The 19,894-nt window shown below is 38.1% G+C and overlaps 1 protein-coding gene across 1 annotated transcript in view; it reads left to right on the top strand.

Annotated features, from left to right (window-relative positions):
* Pspc1 (paraspeckle component 1) overlaps positions 1–19,894 on the top strand; it is a 54,593-nt gene that overhangs the window by 17,645 nt on the left and 17,054 nt on the right. Inside the window, exons 5-6 of the mRNA XM_027390506.2 lie at positions 388–472; positions 9,617–9,722. Coding sequence (XP_027246307.1) covers positions 388–472; positions 9,617–9,722 — 191 coding nt within the window. The remainder of the gene's footprint in view (positions 1–387; positions 473–9,616; positions 9,723–19,894) is intronic.

Here is a 19,894-nt window from a genome sequence, read left to right as displayed (position 1 = left end):
TTTTAGGTAAACACTGTGATAGGCTTTTTGACCCTATCTCAAAAAAAAAAAACCCATAAAAATTTAAGATTTAAAAATAAAAAAGAGGTAGCTGGAGAGACATCTTAGCAATGAAGCACACTGCTTGCTCTTCAGAGGACTAGTACCTACAGCTGTCTGTACCTCCAGTTCCAGGGGATCTAATGCCCTCTTCTGGCACACATACTTGTAGGCAAAACATTCATGCATATAAAATAAAAATAAATCCTTGAAACAAAGTAGTAAGAAAACAGTAGAACCAATATTTCCTTAGTTCTTATATGTGCCAGTACTAAACATTCCACTTTTGGATGTGAAAACACAGAAAAGGAAGGTTAAAAAATACTAATATGTAGTAATATTTTATAGATCTAATGAGACGTCAAGAAGAACTCAGACGTTTGGAAGAACTTAGAAACCAAGAATTGCAGAAACGGAAGCAAATACAGCTGAGGTAAATTAATATGTAACAAATACATTTCATTGTATGTTTTGTTGATAAATTCCCTTATTCATTCATTCATTACAAGTTGTAAAAATATAGAAGAAAATTTGGGTCCAAAGTACAATTGTTATTCTTTACCTGGTTAAGGGAACTTTGATTTCATATACCTTGGAGTTAAGTATTGCATATATTTATTGTAAAAATGCTCAGTAATTTGCCAGACTGTTTGCCTGAGACAGATACATTTAGATTGCTGTTTTGCTTGCTTTTGTTTTGAAACAGGCTTTCACTATGTAACCTGAACTGGCTTGTCACTGCTGTTGTTTACCAGGTTGGCCTCAAAGTTGAGAACTTCCAGCCTTACTTTCCCCAAATGCCACTGTGCTCATTTTTATGCAGTGCCTGGGCTCTTGTGTGGTAGATAGATTCTTTACCAACTGAGCCACATGCCCTGCTTAGGGCATGGACATTAAAATCAGGTAGCCTTCTAAGCTTCAAAAAGCATAAGTTTATGTTTTCAACAAAGCTGTGATAGATGAAACAAGCTTGAAATTTTTGTTTAGAATTTTTTTATGTTTTCAAATTACCATATAAAAGTTGTAAGGGGCCAGAGAGATAGCTCAGCAGTTAAGAGCAATAGTTGTTCTTCCAGAGTACACAAGTTCAGTACCCACATGGGAGCTCACAACTGTGTAAATCCAGTTCCAGGGGCTCCTATAACTTCACATAGACATACATGCAGGCAAAAGATCATCACCAGGCTGAGAAGCTGAGAACTTCTTTTTTCTTTTAATTTGGTTTTTCGAGACAGGGTTTCTCTTTGGAGGCTGTCCTGGAACTAGCTCTTGTAGACCAGACTGGTCTCAAACTCACAGAAATCTGCCTGTTTCTGCCTCCTGAGTGCTAGGACTAAAGGTGTGCATCACCATCACCTGGCGTCAGGTAGGCTTTTTGCATAGTGATGTGTCTTATAAATACTGCTCCACCCTGTACCCCAGCAAAGAAGACAACAAAGCAAAAACAAATAGAGTATGGAGAAAACCCTAATTGTAACAAAATATAACACCTGAATCTGATAGAACTGAATAACATAGTCACAGTGAAAAGTGATAAGGAACCTAAATAATCTTTTGTTTGTTTGGTTGGTTTGAAACAAGGTCTCCTGTAGTCCAGGGTGGTATCAAACATAGCCCAAGCTGGTCTTGAACATATTATGTAGCTGCAGCTGTCCTTGAAAAAGAATGAACTTAAGCTGAAATTTGTAGACAATAGAATATGCAGTGTAGAGAAATAAAGTATTGAGTAAGGAGAAGGGATTTTTTTTTTTTTTTTTTAATTTTCGAGACAGGCGGAAGGGATGTTACGTCCTTATTAAGTAAAAGCACACAGTCTTCATGGGGGGAGAGAGGAGGGAACTAGGAGAATGAGAAGGGGAGAAGAGGAGGGGTGGGGAAGACATGATGGTGCAGGGAATTTGAGTTTGGGGGAAGAACAGAAGAGAGCAAGATAAGAGATAATATAATAGAGGGAGACATTTTAGGTTTAAAGAGAAATCAGGCACTAGGGAAATGTCTGGAGAGCTACAAAGATGAGACCAACTCACAATCTAAGCAACAGAAGAGAGGCTACCTTAAATGCCTTCTCCTGATAATGACATTGATGACTAATTCTTATGACATCGCATAGCCCTCATCCAGAAGCTGGTGGAAGTAGCAGCAGACACCCACAGCTAAACCTTGAACTGAACTGAAATCCAGATGCAGAGAAGGAGGACTGATGAGCAAAGGGACTGATATAGATCCCCTGAATGCGGGTGTAGTGAGGAGACCTTGGAAGTCTATGGGGCCTCTTGTAGTGGATCAGTACTTAACGCTACCATAGGAATGGACTTTAGGAGCCCATCCCACATGGAGGGATACTCCCTGAGCCTATTCACAAGGGGGTTGGCCTAGGCCCTATCCCAAAGACTATGGCAGACTTTGAAGACCCCCTATGCAAGGCTTCATCCTTCCTGGGGAGCAGAAAGGGTATGGGTTGGGTAGGGCGTTAGTTGGGGGGGGGGCAGGGGATGAGGGGAGGGAGAAGGACCAGGACACACATGTAAAATAATTTTCTTGCTAATAAAAAAAAAAAGAAGAAAAAAAGAACACAGTCTGAGCTGGGAGTTGGTGGTACACCCCTTTAATCCCACCCCTTTGAGAGGCAAAGGCAGGCGGATCTCTGTGAGTTCAAGGTTCCAGGCCAGCCTGGTCTACAGAGTGAGTGCCAGGACAGGTTGCAGAGCAATACAGAGAAACCCTTCCTCCAAAAACAAAAAAACAAAAAAAGGAACACACTCTGAAAAGACCAGGTATTATATGACTCCAATAGCAGTACTATGGAAATAGCAAGCTAGGTAGTTGGGAAGGTCAGTGCTTGTCAAAGGTTAATGAGTGGAGACGAAGATGTGGGAAATTTTTTTAAAGATTATTTATGAGAGTGCCTGCATGTATACAGTGCAAGCCAGAAACAAACATTAGATTCCCCAGAACTGGAGTTAGAGGTGGTTGTAAGCCTCCATGTGGGTTCTGGGGACCCAGGTCCTCCACAAAAGCAGCAAGTACTTCTAACCTCTGAGTCATCTCTTCAGGAAATCAGATTTGTAGGGAAATAAATAAAACTTTTGTGTGATAGTACATTTTATCTTTTTTCAAACCTACAGCATGCACACCAAAACTGAACCGTAACAGATACATTGAACTCTGGATGATGATGTGTCATTGGGGTTCATGAATTTTAATAAATGTCTTACTCTAGTGGACACGTTGACAGTAGATTGTTGTAGCTTTGGGTGTGGAGGAAACTATTTGGGAATACAGTCTGCCACTCATTTTTCTTAGGAGACTCGAAAGACGAAAAAAGAAAAGAAAATACAGACTGCTCTCAAAAAACAAAGTTACACACACATGTATGTATGTATGGCACAAGAAGCCATACATTATTCTGTAATCTAGTTTTAAAGGTATAGATTAGCACTTCTGCTCTCCTTTTTTTTTTTTTTTTTTTTTTTTTTTGGTACTCTCTGTGGGTGTGTGTCGGCGGAGGGCACGCACATTTTAATGTGTAGAGTCTACACTACAGGCTGTCTTACCTGTTTCAATTTTTTGAGTGCTGAGATTATAGGTGTATATTCTCACACCTAGCATTGTATATTTTTATTAAGTGAACGTTTTAGGACCTGTAGTATGAGCCCTAGGTTTCTCACTGTTGGAGAATGGAGAAAGAAGATAAATGCTGTATGCTGGGTTAGACTCGCTCATTATTGTGAGGTCAGAGTTTTTGTTTGTTTGTTTTGTTTTAGGTTTTTCGAGTCATGGTTTCTCTGTATTCTCTGTAGTTTTGGAGGCTGTTCTGGAACTCACTAAGTAGACCAGGCTGGCCTTGAACTCAGAAGAGATCTGCCTGCCTCTGCCTCCCAAGTGCTGGGATTAAAGGTGTACGCCACCACTGCCTGGCTAAGGTTAGAGGGTTTTAGTATTGATAGGTATATGCAGAAGTATAAGCATGTGTTCAAACTGATGATTAATGGCACTATTCACTGAGTATCCCTAGAAGCAGTATGTCAACAACAGTGAACACACCTACTTTCTACATTCTTGTAGGTGCCATTTATTCCATAATAAAACAAGCTAGGGTTTTTGAATAAGTCTTATCAATGGTAAGGAAGTACTGAAAACAAGGGTAGATTATGTCAGCAGAATCTGGAAACAAACAAATGGACAGAGCTTCTCATGGCCAACAGTTTCACCAAAAGGAAGGAGAAAGGTAGACTACTTGAGACAGACACTAAGATCATTCACTATTTTTCAAACCATAGAACAAAATTCCTATAAGTTCCATACTGCTAAAAGTATTGGACAGTTAAATGCATAATGGAAAAAGAGCAGCTCTTTGCACTAGAATTTCTGAAATTAAAAAAAAAAAAATAGAAAAGGGATTAAGTCACCGATAAGTAAATAGTATATTAAGTATAGTAAAGACAATTTTTGTTTTTGCTTCAATCTTCCTATGACTGACAGTCCAGGTTTCCCTTAACCTATCCAGAAGATATTTATTGATATTATATGATAGTGGGCAAACCTTGAACAACAGGACTTTTGCATAGTGTTAATACAAATAAAATTTACATCATTAACAGTTTAGGTGGTGGGTGCTGGATATATGGCTCAGAGGTTTAAAGTACTGGCTGCTCTTTCAGAGGACCCAGGTTCCTTTCTGACACCTAAGTGGCAGCTAACAGCCATCTATAACTTTGGTTATAGAGTATCCAGTTTCCTTTTCTGACCTCTTCAGGCACTGCATGCCTGTGGTGCACAGCTATACATTTAAAAATAATTATTTTAATTGTATGAGTGTTCCAGAGATGTCTCAGTGGTGAAGAGTGTGTACTGCTCTCTTTAACATTTCTTTTAAAAATCATTTTTAAGATTTTTATTTATGTAATGTGTATGGGCGTTTTGCCTACATGTTTATGTACCATATGTATTCATGGAATGCCATTAGATGCAAGAAGAGGGAATCAAACTCTTTGGGACTGGATTTACAAATGGTTGCTTGCCATGTTGTTGTTGGGACTGGTTTTCTGAAAGAGTGGCCAGTGCTCTTAAGTGCTGGGCTGTCTGTGGCCTGAGTATACTGCTCTGCAGAAGACTCCAGATTGATTTCCAGCACCCACCCACCCACCCACATTAGGCAATTCAAAGCCTCTAGCTTGAGAGGGGAATGGAATGTTCTGTCCTTCTTGGGCATCTGCACTCATATACCCATGCATAGACATTCAATACATATACTTAAAAAGTTTTGTATTAAGGTCAAATGGGAAAATAGTAAATTTAAAGTAGAGATACCTAATAGATAGCACTATAACTAAGTGTCAACATTTTCTATTATCTGAATGAGACAGTTCATATGCTTCTGTTGATATTTCTCAGTAAGTGTATGTATGTATATATATATATATATATATATATATATATATATATATATGTGTGTGTGTGTGTGTATACATATATATATATATATGATTATCTTCTGACATTTTTTTATATTTGAATTACAAACAAGATTGAATTACATGACGATCCCAGTTCCCTTCTCCCTCCCTTCCTCCTCTACCAACCCCCCAACTAAAATCCTACCTGTCAAATGTCCTTTCTTCTAATCTACACCTGACTCAAAATTTCTGCTTCCTCATGACCTCTGCATCCTTCCTTTTCTTCCCTTCTCACTCTCATAGCTTCCTCCCCCCTCTTCCCATGTTCTCAATTTGCTCAGGGGATGGTGACCCTTTCCCCTTCTCCAGGGGACAAAGTTTGTCTCTTTTAGGGTCTTCTTTGTTCACCAGTATCACTGGCAGTGTGGATTGTAGGCTGGTAATCCCTTAATCTATGTCTAAAATCCACATATGAGTGAGTACATATCATGTTTGTCTTTTGTGATTGGGTTACCCACCCAGAATGGTTTCTTCTAGATCCATCCATTTTCCAGCAAATTTCAAGATTCCATTGTTTTTTTCTGCTGAGTAGTACTCCATTGTGTAAATGTACCACATTTTCTCTATCCATTCTTCAGTAGAGGGGCATCTAGGCTGCTTCCAGTTTCTGGCTATTACAAATAATGCTGCTATGAACATCTTTGAACAGATGTCCTTGTATGAATGTGCATCTTTTGGGTATATGTCTAGGAGTGGAATTGCTGGATCTTGTGGTAGACTGATTCCCATTTTCCTGAGGAGTCGCCATACTGATTTCCAAAGTGGTTGTACAAGTTGGCACTTCCACCACCAACCTTCTCTGACATTCTTACCAAATATGCATAACCTCATTCTTGTCAGGAGAAAAAACTAGATCATTGTAAATTGAAGGATAATCTACAAAATAATCAGAGCTCTTTAAAATGAGAGATAGAGAGAGAGAGAGAGAGAGAGAGAGAGAGAGAGAGGGGGGGGGAGGGAGGGTGAATGAATGGTATGTGTGTAACTTGCCATGATGAACTTTTAGAGGTTAGTGGATAAGTTGTTGGAGTTTTCTGTTTTCATCATAAATGAGGTCCAGGGATTAATCATGATAAATAAGTCATCAGGTCATAGGAGGAAAGCACTTTCACATCTTGAACAGACTCAGTGGCCCTCAGTTTACAAAGAAGTCAAAGTGGGCTGCAGAGGTTGTTCGGTGGTTAGCAACCATGTCCTACTACGCAGAGATCCTGGGATCAGCTACTAGCACTGACATGGTGGTTCAAGGTATCTGATACCCTTCTTTGGCCTTTGCAGGCATGCATATGGTATATATCTATACACATAATACACACAAACACAGGCAAGCACTCCTACACATAAAGTAATAACTAACATTTTTGTTTGCTTTGTATAGCCCTGGCTATGTTGGACTCATTTTGCCTGGCTCTGCTTTCCAAGTGCTAGGATTAAAGATGTGTGTCACCACACTTGACTAAATAAATACTCCACCCACCCCCCAGACAGGGTTTTCCTGTGTAGCTTTGACTGTCCTGGAAATCTCTGTAGAGGAGGCTGGCCTTGAACTCATAGAGGTCCATGTGCCTCTGCCTCCTGAGTGCTGGGGTGCTGGGATTAAAGGTGCGTGCCATCACTACCACTTTTTTTTTTTTAAGTAGAATATTTTTCCTTTTTTTGGGGGGGGGCGCTTTTAGGAATTTTTACTTTTTCTGTTTTGCTCCGAGTGCTGTAAATAAGATGTAATAAGATGTAAATAAGATGTAATAAATATTAAAAAAGATTAATTCACATAAAGAGAAAACAGTAAAAGATTGGACTCCTTTCCCAGCGTGTTCTACATAGAACCGGTGGGAAGGAAGGAAAGAACGAAGGGAGGGAGTGAAGAAGGAAGGAAGGAAGCTATGGTATGCAAATAAAGTTAGAAGATGAGTGCTATCTAAATAACCTAGAAGGGTTGTGGTACTTCTGGATAAGAGCTTTTGAATGCCGCTTCCTAGCCTGCAAGTTTACTCTTACTCGCTTGCGCGTGTGCGTGCGTGAGTGTCCAGTTCCCCCTCCCTCCTTCCCTCCTTTCATTCCAAACCCTCCACGCCCCACTTCCTCCCATCTGCTCCTTGGATAGAGTAAGACCTCCTCTAGGAAGTCTACTAAGTCTGTCCAGTCATCTTGTTGAGTTAGGACCAAGGCACCTTTCTATCCCCACACTCCTGTGTTTGGGCTGAGCAAGGTATCTCTATAGAATGGGCTCCACTAAGTCAGTTTGTGCATTAGTGTTAGATCTTGTACCCACTGCCAGTGGTTTCATATATTGTCCCAGTCACACCATTGTCACTTATATTAAGGAAGTCTAGTTTGATCTTATGCAGGTTTCCCAAGATATATTTTTTAAAGATTTATTTATTATGTATATAGTGTTCTGCTTGCATGTATGCCTGCAGGCCAGAAGGGGGCACCAGATCTCATTACAGGTAGTTGTGAACCACCATGTAGTTGCTGGGAATTGAACTCAGGACCTCTGGAAGAGTAGCCAGTGCTAATGAGTCATCTCTCCAGCCTCAAATATTTTTCTTTTTAAAAAATGTTTTGTAGCTGGGTGGTAGATGTCTTTAATTCCAGCACTCAGGAAGTAGAGGCAATCTGATTTCCTTGAGTTTGATCTCAGTCTGGTCTCAGAGCAAGTTCCCGGACAGTCAGGGCTACATAGAGGGAACCTTGCCAGTGCTATTTGCGTGTATGTAATTTTATGTGTTTTAGTATTTTGCTTGCTTGCATGCATGCATGTATGTATGTATGTATGTGAGCCACATGTATACCTGGTGCCTGTGGAGGTCAGAAGCTGGTGTGGGATCCCCTCTAACTGAAGTTAGAGATGGTTGTGAGCTAGTCTGTAGGTGCTGAGAGCCGAACTTGGGTCCACTGTAAGAGCATCAGATGCTCTTAACTGCTGACCTCTCTCTATATACACTGTAAATGTTTCTTGAAAAGGACAAAATAGTAATAACTACGTTAGGTCTTGATATCTAGTTTCTGCTTGCATGTATGCCTGCAGGCCAGAAGAGGGCACCAGATCTCATTATAAATGGTTTTGAGCCATTTTGTAACGATAAGTCTTTACACCAAGCTGTCTGAGTTCTGCCTGCTGAGTTACTGCCCCAAATAATACACAGGGACTTATATTAAGTACAATGCTGCTGGCCAATGACTAGGATTTCTCATTTGCTAGCTTAGTCTTAATTATTAATCATAATCAAAAGACTTACCTTATGGAAGATGCTGGTGGGATTCGTCCTGTCTTCCTGGGATCACATGGCGGCTCCACAGAGAGGAGAAGGAAGAGGAAGAGGATAATTTCCTTTGTTCCTGCTTATATTATGAGTCTGCCTGCTATGTCACTTCCTGCCTGGATCACAAGATTTACTACATTTCCCAGAATCCTCCTCGACTCCTAGACCCACCTATCTTTCTGCCTCATTGGTCGAACAGTGCTTTATTCATTAACCAATGTGAGAGACATCATCATGTGATTCCTGGGAATTGAACTCAGTACTTCTGGAAGAGCAGTCCAGTGCTTTTCACCTCTGAGCCATCTCTCCAGCCCCTCCATTACCCTTTCTTGTTGCAATTGTATTCCCACTGTTTTCCCTTCTTCCCATCTGTGAATGTCTGAATTTTTCTATGCTGGTTATAGATTCCAGACTATTCCCTTCTCCTTTTTCCTTCCCTCTTCTATCCTCCCATCTTGGTTCATTCTTTGCACGTGCTAGACCAGTCTTCTACCACTGAACTACATTACATCTCTTGTCCTTGATATTCAGACACCTCCATGCTAGTCCATGCTAGACTTCCATTGTGGTCCTGTGTCTCAGTTCCCCACTGAGGAGAGCACAAGGCTGTGTTACTTACCAAGTTGGGTGGAGTTCCTTGATAGAAGCTTAGTACGTGTGACTGTGGGTCCGTAGTTGTTCTTTGATTTGGAGGCTTGTAACAAAATAGGTGAAATCAAGGATGTGTTTAGCCACAAATTTGGCATATATAATTTACAGAAGTTATATTAGTTTTCTTTTTTTTCTTCTTCCATGAATGAAGTACCTAGTGGCTCAAATGTCATAGTGCTGAGACTTGTTAAAAAATGTTTTCAGACATGAAGAGGAACATCGTCGTCGTGAAGAAGAAATGATCCGACACAGAGAGCAGGAGGAACTGAGGAGACAGCAGGAGGGCTTTAAACCAAACTATATGGAAAATGTAAGTAAAATATGGCTCTACAAAGCAATGATTGCATAGATTGGATGTTGGGTATTTAGAAGTTTTCAGATTTTGGATTATTTAATAGTATATTTTCTGATTTCTGAATTTTTTAAAACAGTGATTTTGTTAATGTCCTGTAAGTGGTATATTCATTGAAAGTAATATTCATAACTTACAAAATGGTTGTTACAGTTCTTTTGTTTTAATTGATTGGTAAGAATCCTGATTTTTCAGTAAGATCCCTTGATGCATGCATCATCTCTATCTGATGTTGTCACTGTACCATTTCAGCTATTTATTTTTGAAAGTTGCAGATATATGCAAGATATATGCAATGCCCAACCATAACACCTCTAAACATAGAGCTGAACCTTTTGCCTTGTACCTTTCCTTTTCTGAATTATTTTGGATAAATTATTTAGCTTTATCCAATTTTGTATAATCAATTAGTATGTTAATATTAAGCTCACATCTGCAAGGGTCTTATGAATGGATCTGTAGAGTGGTCTTTTCCTATTCTCTGGTGTATTCCCATTAGTTATAGTCTGTAGGCATTTCCCTCCTTTTCTTCCTTCCTTTTCACACAGTACACCATTGTGTAGACTAGAGCAACTCATCTATGGGATTTTCCTGTCTGAATTTCCTTCACAGTAGTTGAAGTTTAAATCTTTAAACATTATTTATTAGGGGCTAGGAGCTTGTGCTCTGGGTGTGTTTGGAGGTCAGAGGACAACCTTCTTACACCTTATGTATATTCTAGGAATCAAACTCCAGTCTTGCTCAGCAAATACCTTTTCACCAGGCTTGAAAAATAATAAATTCTCTAAGTTCTTAATGGTAATTATACAACAGTTTCACTGTTCACTTGAATTTTGAAAAATATTTGCTGTTTTTTTTTTTTTTATTGTCAAAAGCCATGATACTTTAAAAACTAAAACTTAGTAAGTTTCTGAGGCTGAAAGTATTAAGTCTTTGGTGCCTATTTCAAATCTCTGTTCTCGTTCTTTTGTATCTGGGAATGGTTAGGTTTTTTTTTTTTTTTTTTTAACACAATGAATAAACACATAGTAAAAAAACAACTTGTAGTAACAAGAAGTGTTTGTCCCTACTATCAACTAAGTGTTATTTTCCTGGAAATTACATGATATTTAAATTCAGTTAGGAAAATGTCCATAATTGTTCTATCACCAAATTAACCAATGAAAATTTTAAAGCCTTTTGAATTTTTATTTATTAATTTCCAGCTTACCTTTGAATTCTCTTTTACTTCTTGGATACTAAGCATTTAGTGTCTTATTTTACACTGTGATCTCAGTTTTGAACGTCAGTCTTGGGACTTATCAATGTAAAGATACCATGTCCAAATAAAAGGAAGTGGAAATTAGCATATTTCCAGGCTAATACTGGTTCTTACTCTTTAAATAATAATTATATGTAAGTCATATATGATACAGTTCTTAAAGAATTTCCACTGAGGATTAAGAAATTCTACCTACTTTGTTTATTTACCTGGATATTTACTAAAGTGTTCTTTCATAGTAAAATAGGTAAATACTAACTTACTTGGTATTTTCTTGACATGAACTTTACATGTTTTATAATAAACAGTTATTTTTAGTGCTATTAATAATGTCATTCTAGTGTACTAGAAAGAAATAATTAAATTATGTTTCTAAACTTTAAAACAGTATTTCTAAACATAAGTTGGTCATATCATCAATGCAGTCCCAGACTGTTTTTGAAATGCCATTTTTTTGATTAGTTGAAATTAATGCAGATACTATTGTTATATCTATGTGGATGTTAATGATGAATGACTAGTTTAAATTTTACTTTTCTATTGTAGAACTTACTTGAAAGCATTGCTTCATTTTAAAATTGAATTATGAATTCCTTAAATTTTGTAAGAGTAAAATTTGTGTGTGTTTGGGACAGTTATGAGTGAAAGAAAGTGAGCAGCCAGGTGTGTGGATCAGGCTCTTCCCTTTCACCATGGGTTCCAAATATGGAACTTAGTTCAGTTGTCTGTCTTACACAGGGTTTTACTTATTGAGCCATCATGCTGGCCCTTTTAAGTTTTTTGTTTTTCTTGAAATGATTTTAAAAAAAAAAAAGGCAGGTATACGGTTCTGTGTGAGTGTATGGCTTGTGAGTGCAGGTTAGGATTCTCTTGAACTGGAGTTACAGGCTATTGTGAACTGCCTCAGGTGGTTTAATTAGCACTTCTAAAGTGGATTGTTTATTTCACAAGATTATTTTACTAGACTAGAATTAGATAGTACATTTAAACATATAGATAATTTTTAAGTTGTTAGAAAAAGTATGTTTTGCATACTTAAAGCCACATAATAAAAATCTGATTAGAATAGCAAATTATAGTCTGTGACCACTGCTCTTTTTCATACTACCAAACCTTAAAGATAAACATGCTACTTGTGTTTTTAAAAGATTGGGCGGGTATTTCTAGATGGGTCAGTGTGTCAAAGTACTTGTCAAGCCTAAAGACTTAAGCTCACTGTGAAAGGAGATAACCAACATCTAGAGTCGTCCTCTGACCTTCACACATGCTTTGTGGCATGTGAACAAAAAGACACATGAAGATTCTTGGGGAACTGACTCAGTAAAATATTGGCTGTGTAAGCATGAGAACTTGAGATCTGATGCATGGCCAGGTATGTCTCTAATCCCAGCAGCATCTTCAATGTTTGCTGGCCTGGTGAGCATGAGGTTCAGTGAGAGGGAGCTTGTCACAAAAACTAGGTTTGAGAAATAATTGAGGAAGACATTTCAACTTCCAGGCCTTCCCATGGCATTGTTGGAAGTGGTTGCATATACCTGTATTTCAAGCAGCACTTTAGAGACAAAAGCATGCTGCAACTTCAAGACTAGCCTGTCTCAAAACATAAATACAAGTAAAAACTTGTGGGCTAGGCAGTGGTGGTTTATGCCTTTAATCCCAGTACTCTGGAAGCAAAGGCAGTCTGGTCTATAGAGCTTGGGAGGCAAAAGGCAGCTGGTCTCTAAAAAAATTGTTGATTAACAAGAAAAAAACCTGGGTTGATGGGATGGCTCAGCAAGTAAAAGTGACATTTGCTTGGAAGTTAGATTACTTTTTTTTTTTTTTTTTTTTTTTTTTTTTTTGAAGTAATTATAGTCTATAACCTTAATTATATTCTCTAGGTTAGAACCAGCTTCTAAAAGTTGTCTTTCCAAGTGTTTAATCATGTACACACATACACATAATGAATGAGTGAATAACAAAAGGAGTGAAAATGAAGGAAATATACTAGAGACTAATTCTGATTCACTTAAAATACTTGAGTTATGTTGAAGCATAGGTTGTAATGTTTAATTTATTCTTTTTTTCTTTTTTGAGACAGGGTTTCTCTGTGTAGCCTTGGTTGTCCTGGAACTTTTTAGATTAGGCTGGCCTCAAACTCAGAGATCCTCTTGCCTCTGCCTCGAAAGTGCTGGGTGTTAATGTTTGTGTTAAATGTTTGTGCCACCACCTCTGGGTGTTTTATTTTTTTGGAGGGTGGGGGCAGCATCTCACTCTATAGAGAAGGCTGTCATGAAACTCACAGAGAACCGCCTGCTTCTGCTTCTGGAGTGCTGAGATTAAAGGAGTGCCAGTGTGTCCGACTATTTAGAACCTTTTAATAGATGATAAACTATAAGCTCAAGTTCAAGGTTTTCTCTCATTTTGTTGTCAAATTTTTAGCTTTATAATGTTTGCTATAAATAAGCCTAATATTATAAGAAGTATTACAGTAGTACTTTATTAATAATGTTAAGAGGAGTGTTGAGGTAGTTTCTGCATTCATATATTCTTGGAAATTGTGCCTTTGGGAAAAAGTTATTAAACAGTTTTAATTCCTTTTTGTTCTTTTTAAGCTTTGAAATTAGGCTATTTTTATGTGTTCTTTTTCACCGTTGAGTTTTTAAGGAAGGAATACAATGGTAAGTTAACCTCCCCTGAGTAACAAGAGGATTGTCTTTGTGGGTTTGTTTAAGGTGCTGCCTCTATTAGCCCCTATCTGAGTGCATTAAGTATTCATCTTAATTCTTAGGTAACATTGTAGCATAGGGTAAGGGTTAGGGTTAACCCTTATCACATTTAGACATTTTTTGTCAGTCTTTAACATAGTTATTTTTTGACATGCATGTTTTTTAGAATTGCAGGGATATTTAAATTGTCTTCTTAGTGTTAAACTCTTTGATAAAAGCTGTTGTAATTATAAATTAAGTATGATGGTTTTCAGTCTTGTAACCTGTCTCACTTTTCGTGTGTGTGTGTGTGTGTGTGTGTGTGTGTGTGTGTGGTGTGTGTGTGTGTGTGTGTGTGTGTGTGTGTGTTTGACTGTGAGAGAATGTATGTTTGTACATTAATTTTTTTTTAATTCACGTGTACCTGTGTCTTGCCTGCATGTATGTGAATGTACCATGTAAGTGTCTGGTGCCCATGGATATCAGAAGATGGTTTTGAATTCCTGTAATTGGAGTTACAGGCAGTTTTGAGCTACCACATGGGTACTAGGAATTGAGCCCAGGTTTTTTGGAATAGATGTCAGGGTTCAGTTTTCAATGTATTTGACCATGGTGTAAATAGTATTTAGGCTAAAATTTCTGCTATGATAGATGTACAATGTTTGAAGTTTATGAGATTAATTCTTATAACTGGCTTGTGACTTTGCATATTTGGTCACTTGGTTTGCTATAGGTTAAGAAAATTAAGCAGACAAGTAGGATATTAATCTTTTTATTTTTTTGAAATGATTTATATAGGGGCAGATTTTAATATGAACAGTTTCTTTTTCCTTTTTTTTTTTTTTTTTTTTTTTTTTTTTTTTTTTTGGTTTTCAAGACAGGGTTTCTCTATATTGTTTTGGAGCGGTCCTGGAACTCGCTCTGTAGACCAGGCTGGGATTAAAGGCGTGTGCCACCAGCACCTGGCCAGTTTCTTTTTTGAACATAGTAAATACTAATGCTTGCTTTTCATCAAAGAAAGAAAGCGATTTCATTTTAGATCTGTTCTAGATACCCCACATTAAGTTAAATATATACATGACTTTGCTCTATATGAGTTGTTGGGAATATTTCCTGGGTCTGTCTGTCTGTCCTTCCTTCCTTCCTTCCTTCCTTCCTTCCTTCCTTCCTTCCTTCTTTCCTTCTTTCTTTCTTCCTTTTCTTTTTTTTTTTCTTTCTTTTCTTTCTTTCCTTGACTGTCCTGGAACTCACTCTGTAGATCAGGCTGGCCTTGAATTCAGAGATGCCCTGCCTCTGTCTCTGGAGTGCTGGGATTAAAGGCATGTGCCATTATGCCCAGCTCTCCCTAGAATTTTCAGTGAATGCACACAATGAACTTGGAAATAGTATTGCTATGATAACTATTTCTTCAAGCTGTTTTCCTTTGTCAGCAGACAAAGGGCTGAGGATGAAGCTTGCCAAAGAGTGCTTAACCTGACATGCACAGACCTCTGAGTTCCATCCTACACTTGCACAAACCTGCAGGACGGTATAGCTTTGCAGTCTCAGCACAGGCAGGAGGATCAAGATGTTCAAGGTCATTATTGGCTATACACCAGGTTGAAAACCAACCTTGAATACATAAAACCCTGACTCAATAAAAAAAGTGGAGAAAAACCCAGGGATGAGTGGTAGCACATCCCTATCACCAAAAAACCACAAACAAACAGAAAAACCCAAAAAACGAAGTACCAACAGTTTGGGGAGGAACAAAGTATAGCCAGCAAGTGATTTTTATTTATTCAGGAATGTTGTTTTCCAAATCACTTGGGAAGAATTCTTTGTTTTTATGGAGTTAGACTTTCAGAAACTAGCCCTGGTTGTTCTGGAACTAACTCACTCTGTAGACCAGGCTGGCCTTGAATTCAAGAGATCCTCCCACCTCTGCCTCCCAATTGCTGAGATTTAAGGGATTTGCCACCAGGCTGGGCCAGCTAGGAAGAACTCTTTAATACTACCTTGTAACAAATGATGAGTACTACCTTGTAACAAATCTTTCTCTGTCCCACCAGCCAGCTCTCAAATAATGACATGGAGACTTCTTATTAATTACAAAAGCTCAGCCTATAGCTTAGGCTTGTTCCTAATTATCTCTTATAACTTAAATTAACCCATTTATATTAATCTACGTTCCATCCGAGGTGTTACCTCTCTTTCATCTTGTACCTTCTGTTTCCTATGATCTGCTGTGCCTAGATTCCCTTTCTCTTTCTGGAAATCCTTTCTATGCCTGTGCCTAGCTTTTGGCTGTTCAGGTTTTTATTATGCCAATTACAGGTGAACAAATATCTCACACCACCACCCTAGGAATGTTGGCTCAAGCCTATAACCCCAAGTATTTGGGAGGTGAAACTGGTGGATTACAAAATGAAAGCTAGACTAGGAAATAGAATATAGTGGCAGACTGTGTAACATTCTTAAGGTTCATAGTCCTCCCTAGTACTTAATACAGAGTGAATCCTTGCTCTTTTTTTTTTTTTTTTTTTTTTTTTTGGTTTGTGTTTTTTGTTTTAGAGACAGGATCTTGCTATGTATAGCCTGGACTGGCCTGGAACTTGCCATTTAGACCAGGTAGGCCTTAACTCGGAGGAAATTTCCCCACCTCTCTGTCTCCCTGTTTTTGGGATTAAGAGTGTACGTGCCTTTGTGCCTAGTAAATCCCCACATTTTATATTTAGAAATAATTTTGTGGTTGTCTAGATAGAGAAGATTTTTGCATTGTGCACTTGAGCATAGAGTTTTGCTAGAACAGAAAGTAACCATTTGGGTCACATCCATGAGACTATTGAAAAATACTTGAGATCCACCAGTTTTTTTTTTTTTTTTCTTTTTTCTTTTTCATTTTTTTGTTTTTTTTTCTTGGTCTTTCGAGACAGGGTTTCTCTGTGTAGCTTTGGAGCCTATCCTGGCACTCGCTCTGGAGGCCTCGAACTCACAAAGATCTGCCTGCCTCTGCCTCCCGAGTGCTGGGATTAAAGGCATGTGCCACCAACGCCTGATCCACCAGTATTTGGAATCAGTAGGTTTATGTTGGAAGCACACATAGCTTTGTATTTTAAAGTGTTGGACAACTTATGAACTATTTTTGTGAAGCTTAAGATGTACTTACATGTGTTGAAATCACTGTGGTAGTCATTCAAGTTTTTAAGCAGTAAATGGGGAACAGTAGTTGAGGAAACATGGGAAAGAGTTGGGGATTCATCTATACAATTTAAATAGTACAGTACTCTGTATGAACAGTGCCTTGTGGATTTGGATGCCAAGCTTGAATTGGCTTTTCGTACTAGGTGTATGCATGAGATATGCCTCAAGTGATACTGTTTTTAGTGATTTCATTTGGGTCAGCAGCCTAGAGAGGCCATGCTCATCTGCATGCTTTCTGATTTTATAAATAGAATTGAAACCTTAGTTTAGTTAGTTATTTTGTTGTTATTATTATTATTATTATTATTATTATTATTATTATTATTTATTTTTTTCCAAGACCGGGTTTCTCTGTGGCTTTTGAGGCTGTCATGGCACTCTGTAGACCAGGCTGCTCTCGAATTCACAGAGTTCCGCCTGCCTCTGCCTCCCTAGTGCTGGGACTAAAGGCTTGCATCACCACCGCTTGGCCCCTTTGTTGACATCTACTTTGCCTTACAGAGGCTAAGTTAAGTAGCTGTGAACAATAATACATATATCAAGAGTGTATGGTGAGCAAAGCCTAGAATATCATTTGGCCCTGTTTGCTGATCCCTGATCTAAAGTCAGTATAATAATTGGGGGAATCTTAAAGAAACAAAACAAAACAAAACAAAAAAACCCAAAGGCTCAGATTATCCAAACTCAACAGTTATAAATTACAATGCAAATTAATTAATTTGTATGTTTCCTTTCCAGTGTTTTTAGAAGGCCCACTGAGCAGATCTGCTTGTATCGTAAGATCCAAGGTTCCTGAGGAATCCAAATTAGGTTCATGATAGTCTTGATTATAAGTGAAAGCAAAAGTTAAAGAAGCAACAGCTAAAGTGTTGTTGCCGAATGCTATTCTTTTTGGGTTTCTAAATATTTTTAGCAGTCCTCAATAGAGGTTTAAACCATTTTTCTTTCTGATGTTGCTTCCTCTTGATCACTAGTGTCAACTTTGCTGTGTTGTTGATACCTTCATGTCAGTGTGTGTGTGTGTGTGTGTGTGTGTGTGTGTGTTTTATATGGGTGTTTTCCATTACCTCCATGATTTAATTATAAAATTGATTTGCCCTGGTATGACATGTGCATAATAAAACAGAAGGTTTGGGAATAATGAAAGTCATTAATTGTAAAAGTAACACCTATTGTTTCTTATTAATGACAAGGTTGGTAGGTACTCATTTATTTTCTGAAATGATTTATATACATATATATTTTAGAAAAGTTGTGATTTTGTATTTTCCACATGGCTTATTCTTCTTTCCTTGTAAATTATTTTAATGAGTAATTAATTAGCTTGCAATAGAAGGTTTTCCTTTTTCAGACAAGTGGAGAGGAGTCAAACAGCTGACCATTCAGAGGACACATTTTACAAGTAGTTTCCACGAACTTTCATTCTGTGGGGATAGATGAAGGGGTTGCACTGAAGGAAAGGTTTGGTTTGGACTTGGATATGACTTGCAGGTCATCTAGTCGACAGACTTGACTGTGTTGATTAAAATCCTAAACAAATGATAAAGTGGTATTATAATGGTCTTAAATGTAATGTTTTATTTGTAACCAAGTTGGGTTATTACACTTTTACTTACTTAAGTGGTTCTTTCTGTAAGATACAGACTTATAAATATTAGGGAGTATATACACTGTTTTTAGGAAATTTTCTTTATTGTGTACACTACAAAAGGACAGGGAGTCCGGGTTGTTCATTTGAATGCCATCTGTAGCTTGGGGAACATAATTGAAATAGACTTCTGAATAAACAACAATATACTTGTTAAAACTCCGATAATTTACTCATGTTATTGAGAATGTTCTTTAGGATTTTGATGATTAGATATATTTGAATTGAAAGTATTTTTCAGGGGTCTCAGCTTTTAAGAGCACTGTCTGTTCTTCAAGATCAGAGCTCAGTTCCCAGCACCCATATGGTAGACTCACTGCCTGTTGTAACTCCAGTTGCACGGGATCCAGTTGTCTCTTCTGGCCTCAAGTGCACTGCATATATGTAGGAAAAACATCCATAAAATTATTGCTCATTTTTATTTTGGTATTTAGTTGTTTATACTAAAATATAAATAGTTAAATGCTTTAATAGTAGCTAGTTACTCACAAGTTTCCATACAAATTGGAGCAAATAAATATAGTGTTCTAAGCCTTGCTTTCAAACAGAGAGAGAGACAGGATCTTTCTATGTAGTCCTGGCTATCGTCAAACTGAGAGACCTGCCTGCTTCTTCCCTTCCAAATGTTGGGGTTAAAGGCATGTACCATCATGCCCAGTTATTAAATTACTTTTAAAAAGAGAAGACACAAAATTGGCTTTGTTAGAAGAATCACATGGTCAGCCTAATGAACATGGGTTTCTTTGCTCTGTGATTGATCTCAAAAGTTTTTTCTGGGGGCTGGAGAGATGGCTCAGCAGTTAAGAGCATTGACTGCTCTTCAGAGGACCTGGGTTCAATTCCCAGCACCCACGTGGCATCTAACAACTGTTTGTAACTCCAAGATTTGACACCCTCACATAGACATACAAGCAAGCAAAACACCAATGCACATAAACTAAAAAATTAAACCAAATTTTTTATGAACATATCTAATGGAAGTTATTGGAATATCTTATTTATATTTTATTCACCCTCCTATGAAGGGACAACTTGGTGTTTCAGAGGAGTTCATAACAGACATACTCATGTTTTCCTCATCCTCCTCCTCCTCCTCCTCCTCCTCCTCCTCCTTCTCTCTCTCTCTCTCTCTCTCCCCCCTCCCTCCCCTCCTCTTCCCCCTTCTCCCTCCCCTTCCCTCTTCTCCCTCTCCCCCTCTCTTCTTTCCATTCCTCCCTCCATTCCTCCCATTCTTGGCGATTGTCTATAGTATAGATTCTGTATGAATATAGTTTGTATGTTACCTCTGAATCTTTATCCCTGCTGTAATCCTCTTCATTTTTGTGTGATTTTAGTGCCTACAAATTACATT

Source organism: Cricetulus griseus (assembly GCF_003668045.3).
Source record: "Cricetulus griseus strain 17A/GY chromosome 1 unlocalized genomic scaffold, alternate assembly CriGri-PICRH-1.0 chr1_1, whole genome shotgun sequence".
Taxonomy (NCBI): Eukaryota; Metazoa; Chordata; class Mammalia; order Rodentia; family Cricetidae; genus Cricetulus; species Cricetulus griseus.
The sequence above is the reverse complement of the archived record's forward strand: the minus strand, read 5'-3'. Positions and strand labels throughout refer to the sequence as shown.